The sequence below is a fragment of the Melospiza melodia genome, chromosome 26 (genome assembly GCF_035770615.1).
Source record: "Melospiza melodia melodia isolate bMelMel2 chromosome 26, bMelMel2.pri, whole genome shotgun sequence".
Classification (NCBI taxonomy): Eukaryota; Metazoa; Chordata; class Aves; order Passeriformes; family Passerellidae; genus Melospiza; species Melospiza melodia.
This window is the reverse complement of record NC_086219.1, coordinates 3,932,663-3,952,752: the sequence shown is the minus strand read 5'-3', so window position 1 is coordinate 3,952,752 and position 20,090 is coordinate 3,932,663. Positions and strand designations below refer to the sequence as shown.

The following is a 20,090-nucleotide window of genomic DNA, read 5'->3' as shown; positions in this document are numbered from 1 at the left end:
GATTACAACAACAGCAGGAACTGGTATTTCCTCTTCATTAATACTCAGAGTAATGAACCCTCAAAATTCCAACTGCAGTTAAAAAATACAGGTTGACCAGGGAAGAATTTTGGACAAATTAAGACCCTAGAGAATAGAAAGTGCTGCTAGGAGAGATTTTAAGTGAACAACATAGCACTGCCTTCATGCTATGAGGCAATCTTCTTTGCTTAACACTTTTCCAGTCTTAAACTGAGGCAGGGAAGAGAACCAAAGTGTAGCATTTGCAGTTACAAGCATTAATAAACTGCTGCAAGGAAAAGAACACTACTGGGATTTACAGAATTGAACAGCAGAAAGAAATGTTCTTAGAGAAGATGTTTCACCCCAGTTTGGTAGACTTGCAGGGAGATAATTTTTTTAAATAAGGAAATGAGAGGAAATGAGGGCAATGGAAGTGACAGCAGCAGGCCAGGTGCTGCTGGATGGTTGCAAACCTCTCCAGGAGTCTACAAGCTCTGTCAGGCTGGTTTGGATCACTTCTGGGAGAGCTGAATGAGGGCTGGAGCCAGGACAGCTCAAGTGATGCCCAGAATGGGAAAGAGGCCCTGACTTTTGCAGCTCTCCAAACAAAAAGCACCAAACTATTCCAGCAGCTCTGAAACCATGCGCAGAACTGGGTTTTGACTGTACAGCTGATTTTGCACTGATGAAGCCTTGAACACTTCCCCAGATAACATTCTCCAGACAATAAGCACTTCTAAGGCACAAAGTTATTCCCTCTGCAAGAGCTGAAGAGCAGATGGAAGGAGAAAGCACGTGCAATAGAGATGACCTGAGGTGTCTGAAATCACAGCCGTGATGCTGACATACACAAAGGGAAGAGAAGATGACTTCAAACATGAGCTTTGAACCCTGACCCTTGGGAGATACATCCTGGATCCCAAACTGCTCCAGCCAGCCAAAGTTTCTGCCCCTCACACCGTGTTGCTCACTTGGACAGTGTACAGGGGTGCATCACCATGTGCTGAAGCAATGTAGAAAGCAGCAGCCCCAGCAAGTGGCAGCTCCTCTCCCCATGCCCTCCCAGTCCTGGACAGGCTCTCAGCACATGAACCAGCCCTGCTCAGAGAAGGTCTCAGCAAAGGATGGCTCCATGGGTAAAGCATAACACAAAGCTGCTCCATCAGAGTGACTCTGTAATGCCCAGCCAAGGAAATGCTGAATGAATCCAAATGCTGAAGATCAGTTCACAGGACAGGGTGCAAGAGCCAGAGAAGGCTGGCTGCTGAGTTTTACCTGTTGCTCTGAGAGCTGATATAGCCTGTGGGATATTTAAGACAAGGGAGATCTTGCCTTTTTCCAGATACCTCATTTAGGCAGCAAAACAAAAAAGACAGAAAGGCCCAATAAGAACAACACCCCAGAGCATGCAGTCTGCAATTTAATACACACATCTGAGCTCCAAACACAGTCAGCCCCTGCAAGAGGGAAATGAAAAAAGAAATTACTTTGAAAACTTTTGTTGCAGGTACAGTGATGCATATCCCAACACAACATTTTCACACATTGTCCTGGACTCAAACAAATGGGACTTTCCTACCCCTTGAAATTTTACCCTATTCTCCATCTTACTAAGAGAGGCAAGAAACCAGGAACCTCAATGCAATCTCTGCTGCACTGCACAGATTAAAACCACATTAAAAATACAAGTCCTAGATGCACAGGAGTAGGAAAAGGTTTGTTGCTAAAATGCCAAAAGAGGCAAAAGTATGCAGAGAACAACGAAACACAGCAGATGTTGTTTATTCAGGTAGGAAATGCAGGTGTACTTACCACAGAAATTACTTCAGATGCTACACACTTAACTCCCCAAAAGTGGAGAGAGCAGCATTTAATTAAACTGTGAGAGCATGGTGGGGCAAGGGGGCTTATTGTACATGAAAGGTGAATGAAGGCAGGTTTCATTACTCATTATCATGGGTAACAAGTGCACTTGTTCTGCCCCACAGAGGACAGAAGTTTTGCTTGACCTGTCCTCCCCCTTGAGATGGCAAAGACTCACTCCTTGTGATCTCCTCAGATCATCTCCTGCCAAGGGCAGGGCACAAAGGGGCACACTGCAGGCAGCTGTGCAGTTTGTTCACCTCTCCACCTGGACTGGGAGCAAAACTCTCTTTTGCAGGCGATTACAGAGCATGGTTTAACCAAAATGAAGGCAAACTTTTGTGTAGGGGGGGCATGGTGAGTAGCTGAAATCTCTCTACTAAAGCAGGTTTCCTGGAGATGAAAACTGTTACTCAAAGGCAACAGCAACTGGGTTTTTTCCCCTAAAATATATTTTAATTTCTGCTGCAGAAGGATACCAAGTCTCATTTCACAAGAGTCAGCCAGTAAAATCTCCTGCCTCTTCCTCTTTACTGATCCTGGTCTAATGCCACTCAAATAAATCCAGGGAAAAAAAAAAATCACTCAATTTGGAAAGTTTTAAAGCTGAAACCCAGGAGCAAATGCTGCAATCATTTCTCTGCACACTCCAACAGCACATGTGCAGGAAACACCCAATTTGTGTAGTACAAACACACCTGCAGGCACTCCCTGAGCGGGGGGGGCTGTGCCAGCCTGTGCCCATCAGCAGCCCTGGGCACACTCCTGGTGTTTGTGCACTCCAGAACACACACCCACACACAGGGTGCTGCCAGAAGGAAAAGCAGCACAGAACTTTTGCCATTACAGACTTACTTTGGCAGATCAGCAGCCAGTACACACTGAGATAGCTCACAGTTTACTTTTTCCACCCCATTTCCCCATCCATCACAATCATTGGTCATCCCAGGCAAAACCTGCAAATGCTACCAAACATCCAGAATCTGCTTCCTGCTAATTTCTCACGTGCTGTCACATACACAAAGCCTTAAAAGTAAATAATTTCTCCTCCAACACTGACAACTGGCCTCTGCTGGCAGCAGCCCCTGCCCTCAGGGCACATCTGGGCCTTTGCCCTCTTTCACCCAATTCCTACTTCATCTGTTATTAGTAAAAACTCCAAGTTTTAACTTGTAAAAAAATGAGAACACACAACAAAAAATGGTAGCACAGCAGTCATAATTTGGAAACAAATGTCATTAGCTGCTCCTTTGTTAGCATAAATAGTTAAACAAATAATGGTGCCTGCAGCAGGCCCAGGCTCAATTAATGCTCTCACTCTTGAGTCTTGAAAAGGATCTCTGCAACTCCAAGTCAATCAAACTTGGTCATCAACAATGCAGTTTTATTTTTACAACATTGCATGGACACAAGGGTCCAGGCCACCACTCTCTTGGCTGAAAACAGGAGCAATAAGCACACAAATGTTGAAGTTTCTGGCAGCAGTTTTCTTTTACAAAAAACCTTGCTGCCCTAACAAACTCTCAGGTGTGAGATGGAACAGAGCAGCTTGCTGGCACTTGAGACACATGCCTTGAGAAACCTGTCACAGGAATTCTCCTACTGATACCTAAAGATTTGTAGCTTTTTCATGTACTTGTAGCTTTGTAGGTTTCTAGTATACAGTTTTATAGTTTCTAGCACTTTCTTAGCTGTTCAATAGCTAACCCTTTTTAACACATTACGTCACACTCCTGAAATTCTACTTAGTTTTATTTTCAAGAAAAGAACAAGGACATCTTGTTTTGCAGCAGCATTTGAGAGTCAAAACAAGATACAGGGCAAAGAACCTCCTGGAGACACTCCAAGGGGCAGGCCTAGGAGGGAAACCATTGGAGTTGCCTGCTAGATACACTAATTAATTAGCCTTATAAAAACTGTACAAATCCTATACCACACATGCTCTTACCTATGTTTTCTGCACCCGAATGCTTTCATTAAAGAACTGCTCTTTGTATTAGCCCTTTAATCTCGTTTGGAAAGCTTTTCTTTTGATTCCAGGCAGCACCACCTCTTGCCAGGCTGCTGTCCCACACCCACCCAGGCACTGACATGACTGAGCACACAGGTGAGGGGGCTCTTCATGCTGAGAATGAGACTCCCAACAGATGCTCTCCTGGCACTTACTATAACACAGTTACAGCATCTTCACTTGATTTTTTTCCTTCCCAATATGTGGATTAATAAATGAGATAAACAACTGTCAAAAAGCTGGCCCTGTAATGGAACCAGATATGTAACTTACCAAAGATCAACTTATGGAAGATAAACTGGTGCTTAACCACCTTTGGGAGTGAAGAGCAGTGTGAGGAGCTCTTCTGCAGAAATAAATCCTCATTTAGAGTAGGCTGCACCTGCAATGCAGCTTCCTATGATCTACCCTGAATGCTGCTGCAGCCCATGACAACAGAGTTCACTGAGTGTGTGAGTGCAGACCCTGTCAAATTCCAACATCCACTCACAGCCATTTTGGATACTGAAAAAATCCCCCACCAACAATGCCATCTGAGCATGCCCATGATGAATATACATGTCCTTTTTCACACATTCATGCACTGGTAACATCTACTGCAGAGCTCTGTCCTGTTACAAAAGCAGCAGTGTTAGTCATTGCAGTAGGGTTAGTTTATTAAAGATTCTTTCATAGAATTAATGGAGGTGAAACTTACTGGCATATCTCGGCCACAGCCCCATGCAAGCAAGCAGAAAGCAAATATATATTTAAAATGGAAGAGAGGAACTGGCTAGCAGGCAGCTACACTCACCCTTTTGTACAGCCTATGGTCCACCAGAGGGCTTTAGAGTGCAAAACAATACCAAAGAGCCATTAGACACACATGGCAACAACCATACCTTACCCAGAGCTTCACTTCAGGGAGGAGGAGACAGCACTTCTGCTTGCCTGGAGAGAAAGAACCCTTCCCACTCCTGCCTAGGGACTCCTCTTTGCCAGGGAAGTGTCCTGTGTTTAGGTGCTTTAGGGCAGAAAGTTATAAGCAAGTAGAAAAAACCCAACACTGTCATTCCCGTGGCATTTCTACTGCATCCTGCCTCCCCTGGCAGCATCACCTCTTTTCTATCTCATCCCAAATGCTATTCCACAGAAAACACTGCAGATCATAATTCCATCTTAGCAATGGTTTAGATATCCCCCAGAAGAGTAAAAGTTTCCTACAAATCAGAGAAAGAACAGGAAATAGGAGGTTACCTTCCCAAAGCAAGCTGGCTGTACCATACATGAACTCAGCTCAGCAATTCCAAACCCACTGGAGCTCCTGGATTTCCTTGCAGCTCTAGATTTGTCACATCTGGGGATCACTAAGTAGGTGGAGCCTTTCCAAAATTATTAACTATGCAAAGCTTTGGTTCTGCCTCAGGACAGTGAGCCTGGAGGCAGCTGTTAGGGGCAAGCTCTGGCCTGGAATTTAGTCAAGTACAAGCTGACAGCTTTGGGCACCATGGGAAGATGGGTGAAGCTCTCCTGGGAAGCCAGGAAGTTTCTGTTTCATTCTCAATAAAAAACCCTTCTGTGACAGAGCATGTTGATACCATGTTATGCTGATGCATGTTTTTCACTAGATTTTTGAGAATATGACAATAGATGGATAAATATGGGGGGTTTTGTTCAAAGTCAAAAGGAAACAATACATGTCTGACAGTCAGAATGACTCCTGCTGATGAATGATCCCTTATGTCTCCATGACATTCAGCTACTAGAGCTCCAGTATCTTCTCTAAGGGTACATTCAACTAAAACTTACTGATTTTCATGGATTTTTAATGTATTTTCTGATTTTCATCAACATCTGTGCATCCACTACTCAGAGCTCCAACTGCAGACCCTCTCATCAACTCTCCCAAAACACCTGAAATAACTTCTGGTAGGCAGCAAACATTAAATTCAGGAGATCAGATCCTCAAGGTGATCAAAATCACATTTGAGATATTAAGCCTTTGTGCCAAAAAGTTATTAAACAAAATAGGACAAGAGGACCATTTAAACTGTTCTGAATGCAAGCAGACAAACAGTACTCATAATTGGTTTAAAGTAGACTTTGATCAATTTTAAACAGGATAAAACCCCACCAAGCAGACCTGGGGAAACCCTGAATAAATCTCACCTAAAGGCTACAGAATAAACTCTTGAGAGTAATTTTCTGGCTCAGCAACTGAATTTGCTCATGGCCAAAGCCTAGGTTAAACCATTCCATTTTTCAAAGGTTGAGTTTCTGAACTTTAAGCATTTACTGCCTTCTCACTTAGCTCACTCTCTCACAACAGACTGCAACTGGCTTTTGCAGCCTCTTCCCCCAGCTCCATCAACTGGCAGAAATCTGTTACAAGATCCTGTTTGTTTGACATTCCTGCGCATGCTCTCTTTTCTCTCACTCCCTCAGATCTTCCAAAAATAGCTGTCATTTCTATCCCTTGCACTAACAAGGCACTGTGGTTTCAAAAGTAGCTCCACAGTGCCATTTTTATACCACAGAGCATTAACTAACATTAGGTACTAGCTGCTATGGCTCACCCCTGGATGTTCAGGAGCTTGGAGGGCTGAAGTGTTTCTTTCTGGAGACTGGGGGCTTTGTTAAATTCTTGTTTATAGCAGCAATGTGCTGATTTGGAATGATACAGGAGGAGACTGCAACGAGATTTCAACCAGCAGAAAGAGAGTGTGGGCTCTGAGCCCAAGCACCAGCCCATCCTCATCAGCTGTACCCTGTGTGAGAGTCACATGGAGAATGAAGGGATATAATTAGGAAGCTTTCACAGAGGTGATCTGAAACTCAGCATCCTAAGCTTTATTACTCTCTCCTTAGGAAGAGGTAAGCAAGAAAATCAAGCAGGGAGGAACAATGTTGTTATTGAGACACAAAGAAAATTCAGAAAGCTTGAGGAAGAGCAGGTGAGAAGGAAGCAATTCCACCTGGCACCCCAGTGTACCTGCACCACAAGGCAGCCAAGAGAGAGGGTTGGGAAGGAATGGAGGTGGGTGCCCTCACCAGAACATGGCTGTGCCAGGGCAAACACAGGGATCTGCTCCTCAGAACAGGGAGCAAAGAAATGAACAGGTCAGTCTGAGTCAGCTGAGATACTGCAGCAAGTGAAGCTCTGTTCTATTGAGTAGATGATCTGTGTAATTTCCAGGATTTATATTTTCCTTTACAGTTGTTTACACAAGCAAAAGGCTTCTGATTTGTCTTCAAAATCCTGTGTAATAAAGCTCCAAGAACCTGGTTTGCATGGTGTTTGTCACTGAATGAGAGAGCAGAGGCACCAGATCCCTGTGGGGCTCCAGCAGCCACAGGAGCCTGAGGGTCTGTGAGACACTGAAGGAACACAGATGCAGCCCAAGTGTGCAGAGCATGAAGTGCACACTGTTGGAAACTTGGAAAACGGGGAATGAGACTCAAACCTGTCACATTTCTAAGCAGTTCTATGAATCTGCTAAATTTATGTATTTTTCAAGCAGATTCTGAATGCTGGTTTTGTTATTTTGCTAAGTCTTGCTTTCACTTTTAGCATTTACCAATGCCACAATGCTCCTGTTCTAATAGTTACATTAACACAATTTGAAACTCTTATGATTGCTTGGAGAAAACATGCAACCATGACCCTGTGATCATTTCTATTTCAGAAGGTAAAACAAGGCAGTTTTGAAACACTGTTAACATCTTCAGTGGAGGCAAGTCACTTTTTCCTTTTGTTGCATCCTAGCCAAGAACCAGGATTGAATTCCTGAGCAACCACAAGTGGTAACAAACATGGACATGGGACAGGACTGCACTGCTGCAGAACTTCCAGCACTGCACAGTGTGATGTTGACAGAGAATCCCCCCTGCTCCTGAATTTCTGTCTGGAACTCCCCAAGAGCTGAACCCCTCCTGCAGGGATGCCCAGAGCAGAGATTGTGCTGCTGGAGAGAGGAGACTGACCCTGGGTGCAGATGAGCAGGGTCTCTCTGCAAAGGGAAGAGGAGACACTGAGAAAGAAGAAGGCAATGAGCTGAAGTCAAGAACTGCTGGAATCAGGGGCAATTTAAGCCTTGCAGAATTGTGTTACTCAACAGCTGGAGTCTTAACTGAGCCCTGTTTGGAGTGCATGGCACATCCTGGGTGCTGGTGGGACACTGGGGGTTCCACATTCCCTGGCCTGGGTCTGAGCCAGCTCTCAGGCTGGCCCCAGAGACCCCATGGATGGAAACTTGGCACATGGTTCTCCCCTCAAGCAGATCTGAGAGGACACAGAAGTTCTGAACCTCCAGGACTTGCTGCACAGCAAACACAACAAAACAACCACTTTGGTCTCTTCCTTATGCCCTGCTGAAAGAGGGAAGCCACTTGTGTTTCTCCATCAATGACTGTGGCTGTTTGGAATCAGCCTGGGAACTACAAAGCCCTCTTTGTTGTCCACACATGCTAATTCCCACTGAACCTGCAGGTAAGATGTACTTCCACAGCACAAGCCATACTGATGTCCTACACAGTGAAGCTTTGAAATCCTGTAATAAGGACTGAGTCTGTTTCTAAAATCAGGAGTCTATCACATGCCTCTAAGAGCTCTCCTTGTTAAATGTCACTGGACTGAACTAAACATGCTTCAAAATGCATCAGGTGTGACCTGAGTGGATGAAATGCATGGGTAGTGAGAATGGAGGGGGGAGAGTCAGAATTTCAGGATTCACCACTGTCTAGGCAAAGTCTCAGTTTGCAACTTGATCATATAGGGGATCCTTCAAGCTAAAACCCACAGCAAACACCCTGCTGGTGTGGCAGGGCTGGCACAGGGGAGCACTCTGGCAAGCCTGTGCTGCTTCCATGCTGGTGGAGTGGCTGATGTGAAATACCTTGTGCTGCTCTTGTGTCACATCCCACCTGCCCACACTGAAGAGAACACACACTTGAGGAGAGCCAACCAAATGATTCTGTGTCCAAACTAAAGGCATTTCCAGCACACACCAGTTGTCATCACTTTTTGCACTTTCCCACATACCCTGAATGCTTTGGGCGGCACTCAGAAGCTGTAGCTATGATTTAACACGATTTTTTTTTAGACTTTCTCAAATCCAGCTTTTAAAGTCAAACAACCTGGGCTGTTCTACATTATAAGCAATGGAGCTGTACTCAATCCTCTTTCAGCAACAGTACTAAATAAAAAATTTCATTTTTTACAGCACATCATGGAAACAGCTCAGCTTTGTTCTTTAAGATCTGTAGTGAGCTGGTTCTATCATATTTACATTGCACTCATTGCAGACACACTTGGGTATTGTCACAGTGCTCTAAGGAAGGGCAGATACCAAAAGACAGTGTCATACCTGTGGCGGCAGCGTCGTAAAAACCGCATAATCTTGCGAGCAGCTTGATCCTGCTTCTTGGTAAGCAGACTGCTTCTAAACACAAAAAACCCCAACACTGAAGTGCAGGCAAAACTGGGGAGAACACTACTAAATGCAAGAATAATTATCCTACAAACTGTGGTGGTGTTTGAGGGTCCCCAGGACGAGGGAAGAGATGAGAATCTGGACTCCATGTTTCAGAAGGATGATTTATTATTTTATGATATATATTATATTAAAAGAAAATTATATACTAAAACTATACAAAAGAAAGGAGACATCAGAAGGCTAACAAAGAATGAATAATAAAACCTTGTGACTGCTCACAGCCTCGACAGCTGGCTGTTATTGGTCATCAAGTAAAAACAATTCACATGCTGGGTAAACAACTCTCCAAATCACATTCCAAAGTAGCAAAACATGGAGAAGCTGAAGCTTCCCAGGAGAAAAGATCCTGGCAAAAGGATTTTTCTACAATATGTCAGTGCCAACAAACCACGCTGCATTTCCCACTGGCCTTTGTGAAGCACAGCACCAAAGCAAGACACAAAGACGCCAAGAGCATCCTCAGCCGGGGCTCACCTGAGTTTCTGCTGCACGATGGTGGCTGCCCGGCGGTTCTGCCTCCTCTTGCCGCACTCCTTGTAGCTGCGGTAGTACTGCTGGATCAGCAGCGCCGCCCGGCGGCTCTGCTGGAACTTCTTCTGCTCGTAGTAACTTCGGAATTTGCTCTGGATAAGAATGGCAGCTTGCGTCATCTTTTTATAAAGTGCATACTACAACAGAAACAGAGAGAAGCTGAGGCATCCCGGTAGGAGCAGAAAGAAGCACGTTCCTACAGCTAAAGACTCTTGAGCTACTAAAATGTGATGAGAAGTTCATGAGTTATCTACTCCCTGACTGGGAATGGTGTAAAAAATGGTGACAGCAAACTGGAACAACTGTGAGATTAGGGGCAGAACTTAGTCTGCACCAAGAAAACAGCTATCTGTCTTTCTGCCCGTGGAATAGTTTGATTGGATTAATGGAATCATAGAATAGTTTGCACTGGGAAGAATCTTTAAAGGTCATCTAGTCCAACCACCCAACATGAACAGGGACATCTTCAAGGAGATCAGGCTGCTCAGAGCCCCATCCAGCCGGACCAAAAAGGAGCAGGTTCCTACAGTGAAATACTCTTGAGCCACTAAGATGTGATGAGAAGTTAATGAAGTATCTATTCCCATAAGAAAATGATGACAGCAAACTGGAACAAACTGTGAGATTAGGGGCAGAACTTAGTCTGCATCAAGGAAACAGCTGTTTTTCTGCCTGTGGAATAGTTTGATTGGATTAATGGAATCATAGAATAGTTTGCACTGGGAAGAATATTTAAAGGTCATCTAGTCCAACTCCACCAATATGAACAGGGACATTTTCAAGGAGATCAGGCTGCTCAGAGCCCCATGCCTGCTCCTGAATGTCTCCAGGGACAGGGCATCTGCCACATCTCTGGGCAACCTGTGCCAGTGACTCACCAGCCCCATTATAAAATCTTTCTTCCTTGTATCTAATCTGAATACTTCCCTTTCTAGTCTGAAACTATTACCACTTGTCCTATTGCACCAAATGTCTGTCCCCATCTTAAAAACCAAACCCCAACAAACCCCCAAAACCACAACAGTCGTAAGTTTAATACTGAGCCTAAGACACAGGCAAAATGCAATCTCATTCAAAATCTGTAACAAGCATCCAATGAACTCACAAATTTGCACGAGCAGTCACACACTATCCAAATTCCATCCAGCACTGTGATTATTATTACTTCTAGCCCAGTGATTCCCAGTAAAGCAGGCACAAACTCTTAAAAAGAAAATCTTTCTTCTACATCCTTTTCCTCTGACAGCATGCAAGGTGATGACCACTTAACAGAAACCATGTGCATTCATGAATATTTTGAAGTCCTTTTTAAGATGGAAAAGAAGAATTATGTATAGAAGTTGCATTTATGCTACTATAACAGAGGTTTTTTCAGTGTCTGCTGATCTTATTTTCTAAGTTTAAATAGTTTTAATACTTTCAAAAATGATGTGTCTATTGTTCCTGGATATTTTATCAGCTTTAATTTCTGCTCACTTTATCAGACAGATGAGTAGCAGCTACTGCCCTGTACAGGGCAATGTCCTAACATTTCTCAGTATTTTCCACTCTACTGGGAAAAAAAAGCCCAAAAGCAAACAAACAACCCTCCCAATATAACCCCAAAGCAAAAAATCCTCCAATATCATCACAAACAACCTTTTACCAAATTTCACTTTTTGGAATTGAAGCAGTCATTAGGAGCAGTTATATTTTGCCATTATTAATTTCTATTTTTTTGCTGTTTCCTTATTTTTGCTTTTTAACGTTTTTTAATTAATGGATCAGATTGTGATTTTAAATTTGCTGTTTTAAACAAGTCCACTCATGGGCTAGTAATGGTTTTCCTTCAAAGTGTGAGCCCAGGTGGGACTTCTGTGGCTGAGTTAGAAACCCCTGAACAGAAGGGTTCAAATACAAAACCATGCCATGAGCTGTGACTGTTCCAATGCAGTCACAAACCTTCACTGCTCAGTGCAGTGACAGATCAGAGGAATAAGGCACAGGAAAGAGAAATCAGCAGTCACTGCACAGACCAGACCCCACCATGTCTGCATGCAGCTCTAAGCCCTGAGTAGCTGCACCCTGTCCTTCTCTTGTTCCTTTCTTCTCTCTGCAAAGGGGATCAGTGGGGATGTCACCTGAGCTTCTCCCCAAAGAGGAAAGCCTTGGGGAGCTCAGTGCCCAGAGCTCAGCCCACTCGTGGTGACAGAACAGCTCTGAGCTGACCCAAACCCACAGGGCAGGGGGAGCTGTGCATGGAGCATCACCCCAGGGACACATCCTCTCCAGGAAAAGCACACCTTGCCTCCTGCTAGCCCTGAGAAAAGCTCATTTGACTCTAGAATCTGACCAGACCAAGGTGTTGCACAGCTGGGAAATCCATTTTTCCAGCAGAGAATTACTGACTGAACAGTTTAACAGTGGCACCAACAACTGTGTCTCCAGCATAAGCAGCAACGTTACTGAGATGCTGGTTTTAGGAACTCAGCACACAGGTATTTCAAAGGTGAATGGTCTAAATACTTCAGCAGGCAAGCAGAATGCAGAGGACACTGGCTCACAGGTGGGATAAATGTTCTGTGCCCCCCAAATGCCCCAAGGTCAGTAAGTGACAGCTGATCAGGAGCACTAAAGCCTCTCTCCTATGGAAACTGCTGCAAATCCCTCCCAGCAGCTCAGCCCATCCCTGCTCATGGGAACTGATGCAACTGTGGCACAGCAGTCCTTACAAAACTCCCAGAAAGTCTGGTTTGTCACTGATTTCTCAACCACAGGCATTTATTCTTGGATACTATTAAAATGTTTCTCCAAAATGCCAGATTCTCCTTGTTTATACTGAGTGTGACAATTAGTGACCCAGAGGGAACTGTTTCCAAAATAGTGTTTGTATTTGTATTACCTTCAAGGCTATCCAAGTAAGCTTGGGGAGAAACAGAAAAATACATAGTTAATGTTAGTTCTGCAAATAAAAATGCAAAACAAACCAAAAGACCCAAACAATCTTCTTTCAGAAAGAAGTGATTCCAGGATCCAAGACAAAGCAATTTTCAAGCAGTTTTTGAATGGAATTAAGCTTCCCTACCACAGGAAGCATCACTCCAGAATGAAAGCCATGTGATGGGTTGGATGTGAACCACAATGCAGTCACCTAACACTAGAAAGACTTCCCAAACAAATGTTTTTGAGGGCTGTAAAAAGAGCATGAGTGTCTTGCCTCCCTTTCTGTTACCATGCTGCCAGGCATTAGACAGATTGTGTCTAGCAGGGTAAAGTGTGAAGAGGAATGTGGGCTCTAGTCCTCACCAAAAAAAACCCCTCAAAACCAAATCAAAAAACCTCCAAAATGAAACAAAACAAAAAACCCAAACCAACCAAACAAAAAACCACCAAAACCACCACCAACAAAAAAACCTAACCAAAAATCAAAAAGCAAAGGTATCTTCTCTTTCTGGGGTTGAGAACTCAGCCTGAAAACATGTCTCCAACCAGAGTCTGGAGAACAGTCTCAGTCCTGGAAAAACTTGCATCAACCTACAACATGTGACTTCCCATAGTTTAAAAGTTTAGTATGTGCAAAATAAAACAACCTATTTTTCATCTTCACCTTTATCAAAGGCAAAACCAACTTCAATTTCACAATGAAATTTGGCAAGCAACTAGTCAGAGAATCCTCAGGCTGTAGCATGCACAAAGGCCAATATGGAATACATCACAGCCCTCCATCTCACAGCAAAACCACAGACATCATCACAAACAAATTTAAGGATTTCCTCCCAAACTAAGAATCAGAACACAAATCTTCTTCCCTTTTCAATTTTGCCTGAGCAAGGTATTTAATTACTGCATGCTGAAAAGCACAGGAGAGGAACAGTGGGACAATGCCCGCTGTTGGGGTGGGCAGGGGTGCATTCATGGCACTCACATGGGTTAATAAGATTTTACTTTCTGGATTACCTGTTTGTACTTTCGGTAGCAGCGCTGAATAACAGCGGCAGCCACCTCCTGCTGTTCCCGGAGAGGACGACCCTGTGGGGACAGAGGAAGGAGCAGCATCAGGCAGAGTGCACCAAAACCCAGCACAGGTGACCTGGCTCCTGTCTGCTTGCAGGGAAAACCTCTCCTGTCAACACTGCCTGCTCCAACTCAGGCCTAGGCATCTCCTGGAGATGCCTCTGCTGTCAACTCACATAAGGAATAAACCTTCAAAATGCATCGTTACACCCAATGGGCAACTAAGCAGAAGCTCTGGGGTACTGTTGGAATTCAGGACATCCCTCTGACTGTCCTGGATTGCCAAAACCCCTGCCAGGGGGCTCAGAGACCTTGCCACAGAACCCAAGACACCTGTGGTTTTGATTATGACCCATGGAGCAAATTGCCAACCTTATATGAGGATCTGCAAGCCACAAAAGTCTAAGCAGAATAATAATCAGTTTGTCATGGAGTGAAAAATAGATTTTTTTGGGTTTTTAGAATGAGAGTTCAGGGGGCAAGATGGAGGAATCTGGGTGTGTCCAGCCTTTCTCCTTCTTCTTGGCCTCCATCTTCTGCTGTGATGGTGGCACTTTTAGATGGGTTTAGAGTAGAAGCTCACTGTCTGACATAGGTGATAGGTATTGGGAAGTTATGGTAAATAGTGTACACGTAGTTTTTAATATAAAAAGATAACACTGCCTGGGGGCAGGCAGAGTGCCTCTGTCTGTCCTGCTGAGCAGACCTTGGCAGGCCAGGAGAAAGAATTTTATAAATAAGAAATAGTAAACAACCTTGAGAACGAGAACTAAAGAGTTCTGACTCCTCCTTTGACTGCTGGGCTGGCAAAAGAGACTTTCTAACCTATCTCAGGGTCACTGTGAGCACTAAAGTCCCAAGAAGGTACTGTACATTTTGAGGATGTGCTTTGTGAGGGCTGCTCTGTCACAGCACGGCATGGCATGGCATGCACATCTTACACACTTCCTACACAGCACTTGTTGGGCAAACATCAACAAGCAAATGTCAGAAGCATTGAAAAGGTTATGACAGAAACCGTATTTTTGTCCCTGGAGTAGATATTACCCACATTTTGGTTAGTAACAAATTATACTCTCTCTCACACACACCCATCAAGGAAGACACTGGACATTTGAGCCACATACCTTGTATTTCCTGAATACTGTCTGGACGAGTTTGGCAGCTTCATAGAGTTCTCTCTGCTCATGATCAGACAGAGTTAACTGTGCAAACTCATTTTCTACCTTCTCGCTGGTGGATGCACTCAGAAATTCAGACCAGTCTGCTGCCGAGGGAAGGCTGGGTTTCTCAAAAGCTATTTCACTGATTGGAGAGCCTGCAGGGCTCAAGCTGGTGTTCGAAGAAGGGGTCAGGGGTTCACTATACAGACTTCTGAAATACCAATCACAGTAGGAATTATTGGCTTACAAAGCACTTGGGTTTACATCACAGAGAAGGACAACAACATTTCTGAGTTTAAGATAAAAGTTTATGCTCCTGTCTCTCTCTCCAAGCAACATCCCACACCCCTGAGCCTGCCTGTCCTGCACTGCACAGATGTGGTGCTGGAGTGAAAACTCCATTCCGTGAATTTGTAGCTGTGTTGGCAACAACACATCTGAGCATAGGAGTGTGCCTGGGCCAGGAAGGCCAGAACTGAGCCTCACTGAGAACTGGCACCTGCAGGCTGAAGAGTCAGAACATGCTGCCTAGTGCTCACACCACACCAAAACCCAACCTCAGAGCTCTCACTGACCTGATCTGTGCAGCACTGGGCAAGTGATCAACATCAGCAAGGTAACTGGCCAGCCAGCTCATGGTGGTGCTCATGGCAGCACTGTCTGTCCTCTCCACCAGCAGCGACTCCATTGGCACAAAATTCTCTCGCTTGATCCTGTCAGGCGTAGCTTCAATGATGTGCTCTGCAAGTGTCATCATGTTCACCTGCCAAGGGGGAAGGAACAGCAAACTTTAGCTGCCTGAAAGAAGGTGCCTTGTGCTTCCACGTTACAGCCCAGCTTTAGACAGAATTCCCCGTTTTGCCCAAACCTTCTGTTTGTTTCAACAGTGGAGTGAAGCCTATTAACCAGTGCTCAGCTGATTTTCTGATTCTTCAGACCAAGCACTGCAGGGTTTCATATTCTCTGGACATCTTTTTCCCTTTATGGGGAACCCAAAAGATCTGGAGAAAGGTCTCTGGGCTCTCCCTCTACAGCTGTCACTGCTATGTTATTTCCAAAGGAAAAGTAACATTGCCACTCTTTTGCTGAGATGTGCAGTAGAGTGCGTGAGGACAATAAAGGGACATAAAGAGAAATTTAAAATCTTGGGACAAAACATTGTCAGGAACCCTTCTGAATGGCATCCCTCAGCTCAGCAAGTTTCACAGGAATTTTCAACTCAGAATAAGAACTCTTCTTGTTTTGCAATGCTCTGCTTCACCCATGTTACACCAGCCAGAAAACACTCAGAGATGCCAAGGCAGAATAGGTACGGCTGTGTTCCCATTACCCATTTGCTCAGACAACCACAGTATCTTTCTCCCTGTGACTACATCTGATATATCTCTCCTGCTTCTGTTATATTTTTATTTCCTCTATTCCATACCTAGTGGGATTCTTCCTCCCAAATCCACTGTCTCTTCCACTCTCCACTCTTTCCTACCTCCTTCCCTCTGAAGTGCAGAGGCCAGACCTGCAACCACAGCACTACCTCTCTCACACTGTCTTTGTCAAGACTTCTGCCCAGTTCCCACAGGACTATTGGGCCACCTGAGTCACATGCACTGCTGTGATTAGGCTCTGCTTTTCCCTTTTTCCTTGCACATCTGCAAACAATTTTGTGCATTCTGTATGTTGTTGAAACGTACAACCCTAAATGCTAACCATTAGCCTTTATATCTGCACTGAAATTGGAAAAAAGTACATTAACAGTGTGACCACCTCCTTCCTCAAAGCACAATTCACAGCCTCTAGAGGCTTCCATGGGAATTTCCCAAGGTCAGGATCCTCTGTGCAGCCTCCACGCTCTCAGAGACTGCTGATCTTGTATGTGTGGGTGTGTTTACCTGCAGTTCATCCATGTGGTGTAAACAGTCCTCATCCCCTGTGCTGTCCCTGTAGGACAAGAGTTCTGCATCCACCATCTCCCTGTCGGCCATCATCAACACATTCATCTGCTCCCGCTGGCGGAGCCGATGGGCCACGGCCTCCTTCCCCTTCTGGCTCCCAGCCACCTGCACTGCAGACACACCAATATAAATGTCTTTTGGGTTCCATTTGATGCCTGCTTGGCTGCCAGAGCCCCGGTACCCAGTAACTTCTGGGATGTGCTGGGAGAGCTCCCGGCCATAGTCCCTCAGCCCTTCACTGGGGCTGATTGTCTCAGTGGAGGATTGCTTGGAGCTGGAGTTCTGCTTCCTAATGCTTGGCTGTTCCAGGCTCAGTGCAGTGGAAAGCAGCTTCTCTTGCCGGGCTTGAAAATACTCAGGGCTCAGCTTATGCTTTTTGGGTGCAGGGTAATCTTTCTGAGTCTCACTGCTGTAATAGCTGGAAGGTTCTGATCTTGGCCGCCTCAGCTCTGTAAACAAACAGATCAATGGTCAAAACTAAACATGCAACTCACGAGTGCTATAGGAACATCAACAGCTCAGGCTAAAGTTTGTGCTGTGCTCTATGGACACCTGACAGGATGTGCAAAGGGAGTAACAACCACCCAGGGAAGATACTGTCTCAGCCACTCCTAAGACACACAAGCGTTTCCAAAGCAGGCATTCACTCCTCCTCCTGATGCTTATGCAAGTGAATACAGCACCAGAAAAGAATTAATCATGGACAGCAAGGCTACAGGTGGAACCTGCTGCCCAGGTGAGCTCCTCACCCCCACATTTTCACACCTTAAATGTCAGCAAAACAGAGCTGAATGGATGCTTTACCTGTGTTTGTACTGGAAATCACTGTGACTCCCTTCTGGGGCTCCTGAGAGGCAACAAGCTCACTCTGCCACTGGGACACCCAGCTCTCTGTGTTGGAGTCTGTGCTCGAGGGGCACTGAATCCTGGGGTTCTGCCCAAGCTGAGTTTGCTCATCTCTCTGCAGCTGCTCCAAGCACTCTGCCAGCTTGACGTGGCCCCGGGAGCGAGCGATGGCCAGGGGCAGCCTGCCCAGGGAGTCGGGGATGGAGATGGCGCGGCGGTCCCACTTGTACAGCACCACTGCTGCATCCATGTGGCCCAGGGCACAGGCCCACATCTAAAGAAGAAAAGGTAATGACCCACTGGAGACATGCCTTCTCCTGTCTTGTTAATCCCAGCTCAAGGAAAAACTCTTCTGATACAAAACCATGACATGCTCAAGGGCAGCAGATCATGTTTAAAAATGTTCTAACCCAACCCAACATAGGGGACTGAATATATGCTATTCTCTCCTGCAACAGAGAAACCTCCAATTGACAAATAAAGCTGACAGTTTGGTTTCTTCTGTTTTGAGTTCTTTTAGTGGCATTGACATCACTGCAGAGACAGAACAGCTTCATACACAAAGGAATCTCTGAGATCAGGAACATGCAGTCAGGACCAAAGGTTGGAAACCATAAAATAAATACTCAAGTTGTAAACTGGCAGTTCTGGTTCCATCTGTTTTGGCTTTTTGCCTGTTTAAGTTCTCAGTCATGATTTCATGACTCCAGAGACCAAGACAGTTTATAACTTTACAACCTCTACAGTTAAACAGTCACAGACAATGTGAAAGAAGGCGTGTAAAGTCCTTTTCACACCCTGATAGTGGAGACTAGATTCTATGTAAAACACTAACCAGAACTATCTGTCTGTCTCCTTTCCTCGTGTTTCTCAATGACAAAGTTTTGTTTTGTGTGCCCTCTCTCAACAAAATGCCAGGAAGCTGACAGCACTATGCCTTACCATTTACACAGCAGGAACATCCACTCTACAGAGAGTGAAACACTTCAGGAAAATGACACATCAGAAAGAACTCCCCAAAGTGTCCTCAGACTCTCTCAGAAGTTTCAGACCCTGCTCTTACCAGAGGAGTGCAGGAGAAATGATCCACATTCAAAGGGTCAACTTCCAGCTCCAGATCAATGCTGTCTGCATGTTTGGTGCTGCAGGGAAAACAAGAGAAGGAAAGATGCTCTGTAACCATGTCAGGATCATTGTCTAAGCACAGATTTATCCAAAGCTCTGTACCACAGAGAAGAGGTCACACACATGTATTTACTACAGACAGTGCCCCCACCACAGGCATGAAGAGCATGATAGATCCAGCAACTCTCAAGAGACAGGTCCCATCAGATCAGGGCATGGGAACGAGTTCAAGGGCTTGGCTCTTTGTACAAGACACCCAGAAATGTGGACTGAGCAAAGTTTATAGATGCTCCTGCCATGCCTGTGCTGACAGCCCAGAGTCCAAGGCTGGGTCTTACCGCCACTTGATGAGGGTCTGGATGAGGGTAGCATAGCCCTGGGCAGCAGCCAGATGGAGCAGGGTCATTCCTCGGAAAGTCTTTGAGTGGATCAAGTGTTTGGACTTCGCCCAGCACGCGCGACTCATCATCTTCTCACACACCACCACCACACGGCTCTCAAAGCAGCTGCCCAGGGTCCCAGTCCCAGAAACGCACTGGAACACCACACACATCCCAGTTAACCACGGAGAGGAATGGGAATGTGCCTCTCATTGACTGAGTGACAAAACTATCCTTTGTCCCCTCAAAAAGACGCCCAGAAGTTTCTCTCCTCGATTAGGTGAAAAAGACACCTCATAAGACCTTGGGGACTTCAACTCAAACTTAAGGATAGCTAATTAGACAGAAGCCAAGAAGTCCCATCTAAGCAATTTACTAGAAAAAGAAGAGAACACAGAAACTAATGGCTTTTGTGAGGTGTTTTACCAGAAGCGAGAACCTCTTGCACCTAGCTCGGTTTTTCTCTGTTTGTTTTTTGGCCTTTTATTAAACCTTGTTGTTTCCAACACTGCAACAGAAGCCATCCTGATGATTTTATGCCTCCAAAAGTAGCTGAGCTATCTTAGGTGAGTAAAAGACCTCAAAGAGTTTATGAAACCTGGCTCAAAGAAGCTTCTATTACTGAGAGGAGCTGCAGCTTGCCCTGAACAGGCAGCCTTCCATTCCTACAAGTACTGAGACAGTGGCAAATGTGACCAAAAACCAGCTGCTGTTAGACACCCACAAACCAGACTTGTCACTTAGGACAAACT

General features: G+C 45.1%; 1 protein-coding gene across 11 annotated transcripts in view; it reads right to left on the bottom strand.

The window, feature by feature from the left end:
• The window catches only part of CAMTA1 (calmodulin binding transcription activator 1), a 245,427-nt gene that overhangs the window by 7,834 nt on the left and 217,503 nt on the right, over positions 1-20,090 (bottom strand). For 7 of the 11 annotated variants that reach the window (XM_063177088.1, XM_063177092.1, XM_063177094.1 and 4 more), the window contains 11 exons: positions 19,297-19,493; positions 18,897-18,975; positions 17,792-18,107; positions 16,925-17,436; positions 15,614-15,801; positions 15,003-15,249; positions 13,819-13,890; positions 12,764-12,784; positions 9,826-10,019; positions 9,223-9,297; positions 4,671-4,701 (listed from right to left, as the gene is read on the bottom strand). In XM_063177088.1, coding sequence (XP_063033158.1) covers positions 4,671-4,701; positions 9,223-9,297; positions 9,826-10,019; positions 12,764-12,784; positions 13,819-13,890; positions 15,003-15,249; positions 15,614-15,801; positions 16,925-17,436; positions 17,792-18,107; positions 18,897-18,975; positions 19,297-19,493 — 1,932 coding nt within the window. The remainder of the gene's footprint in view (positions 1-4,670; positions 4,702-9,222; positions 9,298-9,825; positions 10,020-12,763; positions 12,785-13,818; positions 13,891-15,002; positions 15,250-15,613; positions 15,802-16,924; positions 17,437-17,791; positions 18,108-18,896; positions 18,976-19,296; positions 19,494-20,090) is intronic. The other 4 variants (XM_063177089.1, XM_063177090.1, XM_063177093.1 and 1 more) reach the window with 4 other exon arrangements.